The sequence below is a fragment of the Brachionichthys hirsutus genome, chromosome 18, assembly GCF_040956055.1.
Source record: "Brachionichthys hirsutus isolate HB-005 chromosome 18, CSIRO-AGI_Bhir_v1, whole genome shotgun sequence".
NCBI classification, from domain to species: domain Eukaryota; kingdom Metazoa; phylum Chordata; class Actinopteri; order Lophiiformes; family Brachionichthyidae; genus Brachionichthys; species Brachionichthys hirsutus.
The window spans coordinates 599,986-611,010 of NC_090914.1; the positions used below are offsets into that span (position 1 = coordinate 599,986).

The 11,025-nt window shown below is 49.4% G+C and overlaps 1 protein-coding gene across 1 annotated transcript in view; it reads right to left on the minus strand.

The window, feature by feature from the left end:
• slc8a3 (solute carrier family 8 member 3) overlaps nt 1–10,780 on the minus strand; it is a 39,536-nt gene extending 28,756 nt beyond the window's left edge. The window contains exons 1-2 of the mRNA XM_068752429.1: nt 10,426–10,780; nt 5,301–7,168 (exon numbers count right to left, since the gene is read on the minus strand). Of these exons, the coding sequence (XP_068608530.1) occupies nt 5,301–7,081 (1,781 nt within the window). The 5' untranslated portion in view covers nt 7,082–7,168; nt 10,426–10,780. The remainder of the gene's footprint in view (nt 1–5,300; nt 7,169–10,425) is intronic.
• Nucleotides 10,781–11,025: the final 245 nt, after the last annotated feature.

The window sequence follows — 11,025 nt, forward strand, 5'->3', positions numbered from 1 at the left end:
TCTTGCGCTACTTTTTTTTTTTTACAATGGCTAACGTGGAAGGGAAGCAACAAGGTTCAGATCACAGATAAATTAGAGCCACAGACACAGCAGCTCCCTTCAAGAAGCACTCGCCTCTCTCTTTTCACCTGATGCAACTGGTATGCAATCTAGCGGTTTTAAATAGCAGCACGCAAGCAGCTGCTTGAGACGTTTCCCCAACCGCAGCAGCTGTCAGACACTGACACTGCTGCGTGTCAAACTGAAGCCATTAGAGGTGATGGCGTAAGCGATTCTCCACGCCAGCGAATCGCTTTTTGATTACTCTTCGGATGTGACGTTCGGCTTGTGTAGCATTTGGCCACACGAAACAGGCCTCTCTTACACCAGTACGGTACAGCGTATGTAATGTTTGCACCTCCTGAACCTAGACATTAATCTGAGGAGTTGATGTATAACACTGGGTTATTCCCACGACCACTGCAGCAGTATTCCAGGAGCACTTACTGCAAGTAATCCTGACATGTCATCAACTCCCAAATTACCTTGAGGAATGGGAGGAGGAGGAAGAAGAAGAGAGACTAAACCAGAGCACGGAGCACAGTCCACTTGGGAGCATGTCTGAGAGAATCCCTGCTCTCCTTTCTGTACATTCCTTACATCACTCCATCTCCGTGCCTTCACTCGTCTGGCTCCCTCTTCTCTACGTGTTGTTTCTTTCTATAGCCCCCCTCGCTGCCCTCCCTCTTCCTCGGCTGCAGAGTGTCACGATGAAGGGAGAAGTGATGCAGCGGGAGCATGAAGGAGAGACGACAATGATCAGCAGGGTTGTGGGGAAACAAGACAGCAAAGATAGAAAAGAAGAGAGGGGAAATAAGAGGATGAACAGAGAGGGAAAGCTGCAGACAGAGGGTAAAGAACAGGAGAGAGATGCTTTCTCCGCATCCTTTTATTTTTCCCCAGTGTCACCCTCATTATATAAGCATCACATGCTAAAAATAACGCCTGCAGCACAAACTGTGAATGTGAAGCTGGAGTGTGTGTCTCCCTCTAAAACACACACACTCCTGCTCATAAAAACATTTACACACTGGCTGAATGGTGGTGACGCATCAGACGGACGCACACATTCACAACACACTTATGCACGCGCACGTTCAGCATTTGATACGTGGCTCCGCCGGCAGGAAAGCATCGCGACGCAAGCCCAACACGATGCTGCTGAAAGGTATTTGTTCCCTCTGCGTTGTGTTCTCGTGGGATAATTCGAGGAGCACCAGAAGCACCGGTACGAGGTCAGCATCTTGGTTAACGAAAACATTCTTGGCAAATGCTTTCGCTTTCGTCAGTCTTGGCCCGGTCCAAGAATTTAACCTCCAGCAGCACAATACGAGTGCCCCCGGCCGACCCTCCCAATTATGGCCCCAATTCAGAGGAAGAAAACCCATTCTATTCTACAGACTCAACAACCTGCATGAATTTTAGATTCTCCAATTTCTCATTCTCCAACTTCTCATTCTTTAACTTTAATCCAGTTCTTTGGAAATATAAAACTACGGTGCGGAGCTCGACGTGGCTGCGTCATGCGGCTCTTCATCTCCTCATTCCGCTCTACACATCCACCCGTGCACTATTCCGTCGAGATGTACGTGCACCATCAATCTCGTAAAGCATAATGCGACCTTTTTTTCCAGGGTAAATCTGAACAATAAAAGTGTGTTTTGTTAAAGCATCGTCGATAAGCAGCGAAACGGCTCAGACTGATGCGCTCACCTCCATCCTAACTCTATTAGGCTGGAGCGACTGTCAACATATTTTGGGGAGCCTGAATATATGATCCCCAGCCAGATTTACACACAAGCACTCCAAGCTGGCGACTCACCTGCACTGAGCTGCGTTATAAATAAGCTTTAAATGTATTGCATTTCCCCAGCTGGGAGGAACAAACATGGGGCCAGCGTATTTATCACCACTCACCCCGAGTGTGAGTGGATGCTTTTGTGTTGCTGCACAGGATTTGTGAGCAGCAGCCACAGCAGCATCGTGACGCAAGCCCAACACGATGCTGCTGAAAGGCCGCCTCGGTGGCTGACGGATGCAGGCGCCCGTTTCCTTCGACTCAGTGGAGATCGCACAGCTGCGAGGTGGAGGAGCTTCATCCCTGGGGGGGGGACGATGTTTAACCAGGCGCTGATGGATTCATAAACACACGAGTGGTGTGCGGCGGGCGGACCGGGATCGGATCGTGCCAGCGTGGTCACGCCTGCATGAGCACGACTCTCGTAAACCTGCTGTGCCTTCCAATAAAAAGCATCACATAAGGGCAGTGCTGATACAGTTGGTGTTTGCCCCCCCCCCAAGGTTTCCCTTACCGCCCTGCACCCAGGATCATCTTGCGTTCAGCTAATTATAGCTGTGCTTCTGTTGTTTTATTCATGCCAGCCGCGTGGCTCGTGTTGCCTCAATAATTGCTCTTTGTGTTCTTACGGCGCCTCGGGGTGCAACTACACTTTGCTTTCTTTGGAAATGTGAAGAAGTTTGTTTTGTAGTATTTTTGTCTTTGCTTCATTACAGCTTCAAAGTGAACCAGTGCATGTAAATAAAAAGCCCATGGACTCGCTTCTGGGGGAGATCTTTTGAACGGTCGTTGCCCCAGAATCCAACATCTGACACAAATCTCACTCACACAATGAGCCTAAATTCAACTCGTAACCATAGAGACTAAACAAATATGATTATAGATTGGCTCGCTTGCTGCGCTCGATGAGCTTCGTATCTGTTGGCTCGGAGCAGAAGGAAAGCTTCATCCTTCATGCGGAGAACTCTTGTCCATCTTAGAACTGAAGTGATGCATTCCAGTGCTTCAGATCAGGGCCTTGATAAATTCCCACTCCAGTTGATAACAATGGGCTGGATGCGTGTCAGAAGCGATTGAGCGCCAATGCCTCGTGAAACAGGGGCGAGACAGAAAGGAAGAACACGCAGGCTGCGGCTTGATGAAGTCCAATTGTCCTAAAGGACATCAGAAAAAAGCCCTTGCCCTTTCCACGGCGAGGAGACTCATTTAGCCGTCACAATTAACACCGAGCGGACAGCGAGGAGGAAACCCGTTGGCTTCTATCATCCCTCTGCAAAACGCAGCGTTTCCGTACAGTCTGAAGACATTCATGCATCCCATCAGCGCTCGTTGTTTTAGCTGCCCAACTGAACGATGTCCTGAATGTTTGTCTCATTTATCCTGACTACAGCGGGAGCATTCATCAACTGACTCATTTAGTATAAAAGAAACGGCTCAGTCGAAAATTTTAATTCCGTTATTATCTGCCAACTCCAATACTGATAGAAAACCCGCTAAAGTTCATCAGTCCACAAACATTTGGTGGCTTCTGGCATTTACCAGTTCACAGGTGTGGTGCAAGAACATCTGACTTGCAGCCCAATATTAAATACGGCAAACAGATCAATGGACAAGCTCATGATAGTCCTAAATATTCCTCCTCTCGATTCCTCGCCAGCCCGTAAAGCCTCTCTCACGTGCATCAAGTAAAACCCCGAGGAAGGGCCCAAAGAGCTCGCTGACCGCCCCGCCGCCTCGGCCTAAAGGCCTGGCTCTGGCAGAGAGCTACAGCAACTGGACAGGGTGCCAAGTGGTGGAAGACGGTGCGACTCTTGAGACGCAAGTAAACAAATCAATATTTCCCCGGAGCAGCAGTCCTGCTCAGTGATCATACGGCAGCCTTTAAGTGTGGAACACAGCGCAGCCCCGATGCTATTTTTACTCCTGTACTGTCTGAGGCTGTTGATGCAACACGGTTCAGATGTGCCCACTCAGTTGTCAGCCCGTGTTCCGTGCTGCAGTGCTGCACACAGACGCTACAGCCGACACGACAGGAAGTATGAGTCATCGACGTTTACCGCCAAACTGCAGCCGTTTAGCAAGACCGCCACCAGACACCCTCACGTCCTCCCTCTCTACGTCCATGTGTCTTCTCCTGGGTCGTCCTCTAGCCCCGTCCTTTGCATCGTCCTCCCCAACACCAGCCACCCTCATGTCCTCCCTCACTACGTCCATGTGTCTTCTCCTGGGTCGTCCTCTAGCCCTGTCCTTTGCATCGTCCTCCCCAACACCAGCCACCCTCATGTCCTCCCTCTCTACGTCCATGTGTCTTCTCCTGGGTCGTCCTCTAGCCCTGTCCTTTGCATCGTCCTCCCCAACACCAGCCACCCTCATGTCCTCCCTCTCTACGTCCATGTGTCTTCTCCTGGGTCGTCCTCTAGCCCTGTCCTTTGCATCGTCCTCCCCAACACCAGCCACTCTCATGTCCTCCCTCTCTACGTCCATGTGTCTTCTCCTGGGTCGTCCTCTAGTCCTGTTACCTAATCCATCTCTCAATCCCCTTTCCTGCCGCATCCCCCCGCAACATTTAAATCAATTATTTAGCTTTTGCATAATCATGCAACAAACAAACGATGCGGGTGTTCCCACCTCTTTCTAGGATTTTAATTGGGCAACACTGTTGTCTTATTTTTATGGAGGGGAATGCAGAAAGTTCATATCAGCTGCTGCTAAATGTTGCGGCATCAGGAGTAGTTGTTTCTGGTTTGGCACAGATCTCAAGGGTGTCGTGAGACTTCTGAAGATCACGTCTGTTCCCGAGACAACCTCCACAAAGGTTGTGTAGTTTCTCTCTAAACCTCTTTAAGGAAACATGATGGAAAATAATAGAGGAAAAGTCAACTAAACAAAAGATGCAGGGATTAGAGGAACACGCAGGGGCTACTTCAAGACGTCCCGTTTCCACAAATGTGTGATGAATCCTAAAGTTGAATCCCTGTTGCTCTCACACACACGATCAATCTAATGAGACATGAATTTCTTGACAGGCAAACAAAGGTGGCACAAAGTGCAGGCTCAGATGAGATGGTACGCTGTCTAAAGATGAAAGTATCCAAGTGGTGTGTGTGTGTGAGCGGTACGCGTGTGTGTGAGGGGTACGCGTGTGTGTGAGCGGTACGCGTGTGTGTGAGCGGTACGCGTGTGTGTTCTACATTAAATGGTGTCAAGAAGAAAACATCTTTATATAAAAAGCACAATGAGGTGGGCGCCTGCTCGGCTGCTTTGAGCCAAGCGGTCTGAACTGTCTTATCACCATCAAACTGCCGTTCAAAAACATGAATCCAAAAAATGATATAGACAAGCACAAAAAACTATTTATGATCATTTACAACCGCTGCGGTTGATTGGTCGTTGCTAAGTCGCCAGCTCTACATCAATAAAAGGAACTTCCCCACAAACCTTGCAGAAAGAGTTGCGGTCTTACCAGGTCTCGTCGTTCTTGAACTCCAGCTCTCCGTAGGTGTCTTCAAAGTCCTCCCCTCCTCCTTTGGCGATTCCCTCGAGGGTGCGATAAGGCACGATGACTGTCCCCCTTGCTCCAGAAGTCCTTAGCACCTTCACTTCCATAACGCCGATGCTCTCACTGATGTGCACAGAGTTGCTCTCAAAGGTGAAGATACCAGAATGATCGTCATCCAGAATGGTCACGGTGGCCACGCTGGGGAAACCCAGCACGGCCTTCGGGTATGGGAGACTGTTGGCGGACAGCACCTCGTCCTCAGTCTCCAGGACGCGCAGATTGCTGAGTCTCACGAAAAAGTGCTCGTCCTCTTCAAAGATGTCGTCATCGATGATGCCGACACTGATTTCCTTGAACATTTCTCCGTGTTTGAACACGACTGTTCCCTCTGTGAACTCGTAATCGGCCCCAGCGTTAGCAGAGCCGTCCTCCGTCTTGTAATCCACGTAGACCGTCTGGTCGATGTCACCGCCCTTTCTGGTGATTGTCAGAATGGCAGCGCCGCAGTTTTCGAGGCACTGGTAGACGGCGGGCTCAAATGCAATTTGTGACACGTACTCTTCGGACTCGTCGACGCGCACCTCCTGCACGCTGGCGCTCTTCTTCGCTTGCTCCGCGACGTGCTTCTTCAGTATGTTTCCTGCACCCGTCATCATGCGAGTCGCCTGGATGCGGTAGAAGGCGCGGCTCTTTGGCTGGTGTGAGAGCGCGTAGTAGTTGGCCATCTCCACCAGCTGGTCCATCTCTTTCTCCGGGTACCTCTGCTTCAGATCTTTCAAGATGCGGATCATGTCGCGGCGGGACTCGTCCACCTCTTTGCTCTCGATCAGGCCAACGAGGTTGCTTGCTGCACCCCCGTCCATGAAATGAGAGTTGACCATCTTGCCGTCCATCTCGATCCCTTTGGGCCGTTCGGTCTCCGTCTCGATGATTACACCCCTGTGCTTGTCGGTGCGATACTTCTTGTGCATGAATTTGTAGAAGAGCAATCGTCTGTCCGCTACCCAGGCAAGAAGTACGCATATTGGGAAGAAGGCCAGCGTGAGCAGACCCTCCCAGACCTGGACCTCGTTGGGAGAAAACACAGCCAGAATCATGTACAGCCAGATGTAAGCGAAGATGCTCCAGCCGGCAGTGACAAAGAACACTCTGAGGTGTTTGACCTTGCGTACCTCTCCTTGGGGAATGACAGAAACACAGATGCCAATGATGACAAACATATTGAAGGCTGCACTGCCAACGATTGTGGAGGGTCCAAGTTTACCAGATTCAAAGCCATGTCCACAAACCTCAATGACAGAGAGCATGATCTCAGGGGCAGACGACCCCAAGGCCATGAGGGTGAGGTTGGAGACCGTCTCATTCCACACCCGGAGAGTAGTGGTGGTTGTTTCGCCATTAGGCCTTTTGATGACAATTTCTCTCTCCTGGGAGGAGATGACCTCAATGGCTGCCATGAAGCGGTCAGCAATTATGGACACGCCGAGAAACATGTAGATCATCGCCACAAAATACACGATGACCCGTGCGATCTTGTCTCCCATGGAGGGATCCACAGGATACCAGATGGGCAGGATGATTCCTTCGTGGCACTTGGAGTTTTCCACACAAGTCCCATTGTTGGGGCTGAGCAGAGGGCTTGGAGTGGACCGAGCCTCTGGACAAAGGACGGCTGCAGCCACAGAGAGCAGCCCCAACCAGAGGCAGGCAGACGACCCTGGCTTTACAGGCCTAGAACCCTCCATGGACCCTCCTTCCTCTCAAGGGTCCTTACAACGCTGACCGTCCCTCTGGGATCCAGCACTGGGCTTTGCCTTTTATCCACAGACCACCTAAACACACAAGAGAGAAGCATCCATTATAGCCAGTGCTGCATGTTTCAGTGCACTAAGAAAACCACTTGATCACTGGGTTGCGTGTTTGGGTGGACGATTCCTTTAAGGTTCTTCCACATTAAACCACCGGTACACGAGTTGTAGTATTCCTAAAGTTTAGGACTGCGTTCGTATTTCTGTGTAAAGCAAGGAGAGAATGTCTGGATTTTATAAGAGTGCAAGAATTTAAATCATCTCCTTGATAAGCAGCGTACTCATGAGATCTTTATATTATACTCCACCGAGCTCAGAGGTCTGTGATCTAATATGTGAACAACGCCGATAACATTTGTTTACTGATATTATAGCCTGCGGCCTCATTTCCGATCATTTCCATTTATTGTTGATTTAGATGTGAATATTTGCACCCAGTATTGTTAATTTAAGCCTTAAATCTCCAGGCTAATACACAGCTCTGGAAGAAAAGAAAAAGAACAGCTCACTGCAGACATGCAACGTTGCCAAACTAAGCACAGTCCAAAATGCAGCATTGGCAAAAAAATAAATAAATAGAAATGTGGTGGGGGTAAAAGGAGCCACCAGGAGGCAACCCTAACATTCAGGATATGGGTGTCCTCCAACAAACCTTCGGACCCCCCCCGAGACTCTCAGGCTGTTTAGTCTGAATTCTAGTAATGTCTTCACAGAGACGTGTAATCACTCCTGAATTCACTGGACTACGTGTTGGCCTTGGGTTTTTGTACAGCTCTTTGTAGTTCGGGCCGGGCCTTTTACACTTTCGTGCATTCCTGTGTTCTGATTCTTATTCTTACAGTACGCGCTCACTGGATAAAAGCATCCATCGAAACGGCAGATATTTAATGTAGGCTTCTTATCCGACTGTCGCACGTTACATTAGATCTGAGGACTTGAGAATAACCCCAGCTATTTGAAATAAGGTGATACTTTTGTCATCCCGACAGACCATTCCCACAGAATGAAGGTGTCTACAGTCGAACAGGAGCTGGAATACCTGAAGCTCTCAAACCAATTTAAATGTCAAGCGTTTTCTGAACCGTGTCAACACACACCTGTCTGCAGAAATGTGCAAACTCAGGCATTAGCAAAGCCAATTAATTTATTCAGGAATAAATGATTACTATTATTGCTGAATTCATTGTTCTTGGCTGCCTCTGATTGCATCGCCGGCAGTGTTATATGGAACTCAGAAAGGGAACAGTTTGAAATCAAATTTCTCAAGCAAGCCGATCTGTGGGATAAAAACGGGGATGACAGTAAACGGTAGCAGAAGCAGGAGACAAGGAACGTAGAGCTGAACCAGCAGAGACATTTACATGGAGAGAAGCCAGCGAGAGGCAATCCCCGTGAGGACGGACAGCCGAGCAAAAGCAAATACCCGAGGGAGAAAGTACGAAATTAACGGGAGAAAAGTTCGGTTGGGAAATGATAGCATTCTGATGTTCTTTTTCATTCATTGTTTCTTTCACGAAATCTCTTAATGTCGTTTTTATACTTTGATTTAGTTTCCTACATAAAGGGTTAATCGAATCTAAATGTGTCTCAAAGTGTCACATCACAAAACAGAAACGTGCCACATAATCAGCACCAGCAACCCAAAAGGAACCACTGATTGACTGATCGATCGATCGATTGACCAGACACAACCACACAGTCAGCAGCAATAACGTAAAGTTCACAAAGTAAATTACATTAGAGCACTCGGACTCTTCTGGAAACGGATTTTGGATCTGAATAATTGATTTTCTTTCACAACACAAATTGCATTAAATGTCTTCAGGTGAACGATTCCATTCCTCCACGTGCACCAGCATCAGAGGCACGAGCCCCGCATTAGGAGCTACACGCAACATTCTAATTACTGCTGGTGGGGTCGTGCTCTGCATTGTGAGCATCTACACGTTGTTGTTGTTGTTGTTGAGCCACCAAATAACACACAATAACAGCGAAGACGCTGACAAACATAAATCCAGGTGAGGCTCAGTTTTTGGAATATTTTAGAGTTACGTAAATGTAATTATTTCAACCACATTTAAAATGTAATAGTAAGTTTAATAATACAGTGTGTGACTTATTCATTCAATATATCTATTCATGTCGCAGCATTATTAAGAATAAGTTAATATTACTATACTAAATTATTATTTGGTAGCTCACTGGAATCCATTTTCTGTGCATATTTAAATGTTCTAGACTCCAGACCAGGTTTACCCAACAAAGGCATTACTAATTACTTGGACTAATAATGCATAATAATCGCCCCGAGTTCAGTCCTGAAACATAGTAACCAAAAACCCAATCAATGAACGGATGAGCCTCTTCACCTGGTAGCAGCTCTGATCAGTCGACATGCGCACGCACGACACGCGCGTCCCGGCCGAGCGGCGACAGCAGGTCTCGGTCCCTATTTTGGGAGGAGGACATTTAAGACGCTCGTAAACGTGGAGTCAGCGGACGCGCGGCGAGCCTCAGCTGCTGCTGATTAATCATCACGACGCGACCTGAGGGGGGAATCCCTGCTGGAGCACGCGCGGGCCCGCGTGCGTGCGTGCGTGCGTGCGTGCGGGCCTGCGCGCACAGGTGTACAGAGAATGTGTCACCATCATACGGACTTCAGGAAACCAAACGGGGGCAGGCCGAGATCCTTAAACAGAAGAGTGGATCTAAGCATCCAGATGTTGGGTGGATCTAAGCATCCAGATGTTGGGTGGATCCAAACATCCAGATGTTGGGTGGATCCAAGCATCCAGGTGTTGGGTGGATCCAAACATCCAGGTGTTGGGTGGATCCAAGCATCCAGATGTTGGGTGGATCCAAACATCCAGATGTTGGGTGGATCCAAGCATCCAGATGTTGGGTGGATCCAAGCATCCAGATGTTGGGTGGATCCAAACATCCAGATGTTGGGTGGATCCAAGCATCCAGATGTTGGGTGGATCCAAGCATCCAGATGTTGGGTGGATCCAAACATCCAGATGTTGGGTGGATCCAAACATCCAGATGTTGGGTGGATCCAAACATCCAGATGTTGGGCCGGTCAGCAGCAGGCTGCAGGTATCAGAAACACACGCCGATGATATGAACGGCACCGCGCCCCCATTAGACGGTACCACGAACCCATTCAAGCCAACGGATCGTCTCTGCACAGCGACGAGAGGAGAACGAAGCGGCCCGGGGTGTGCGCGTTAACACACCGGAAGAAGGGAGCGTGCGTTCTGCGTGTTTCTCTAACCTACCTGGATCTGGAATTGTAATTTTGCTTCAGTAAAATCTTTTTTCATTTCTTCCGTCCAACGTGCCCCCCCCCCCCCGGTGAAGCCTCCTCCTGTACCGAACCCGGTCCGCAGCCTCCTCGGTGTCGGCGCTTGGATGAAACCGGTCGCCTCTCGTCCTCCCCAGATCCTCACCGCCTGATGGACTGACCGGGTCGCAAAGCTGTCAATGGCGAGGGGGGAGGAGGAGGAGGAGGAGGCGGAGGAGGAGGTGGGGGAGTCGGTATTTTAAGGGAAGAGATGCGTCTTCTGCTCCCGTCCGAGCGGCTCTCCCTCCACCTGCTTGCAAGCCGTGAATCAGCCCCCCCCGCCGCGATAGCGCAGGGAATCTATGATGTCGCGGATCTCCTTCTCTCCGTGAGTTCTTCCGAAACGGCACCGTCTTATTGGATTGCTGCTCGGTTAGAGACGCGATCCGGTTTTGTCAGCTGGACTTTGCGCGCCATCGGAATGAAGATTTTTCTCCTTTGCGCTGACTGAGAATCATCCCGGACCCCCCCCCCCCCCCCCCCCCCAGGGAGAAACTGTTACAGGACAACCTGCACCACAAGTCATGAATATTAT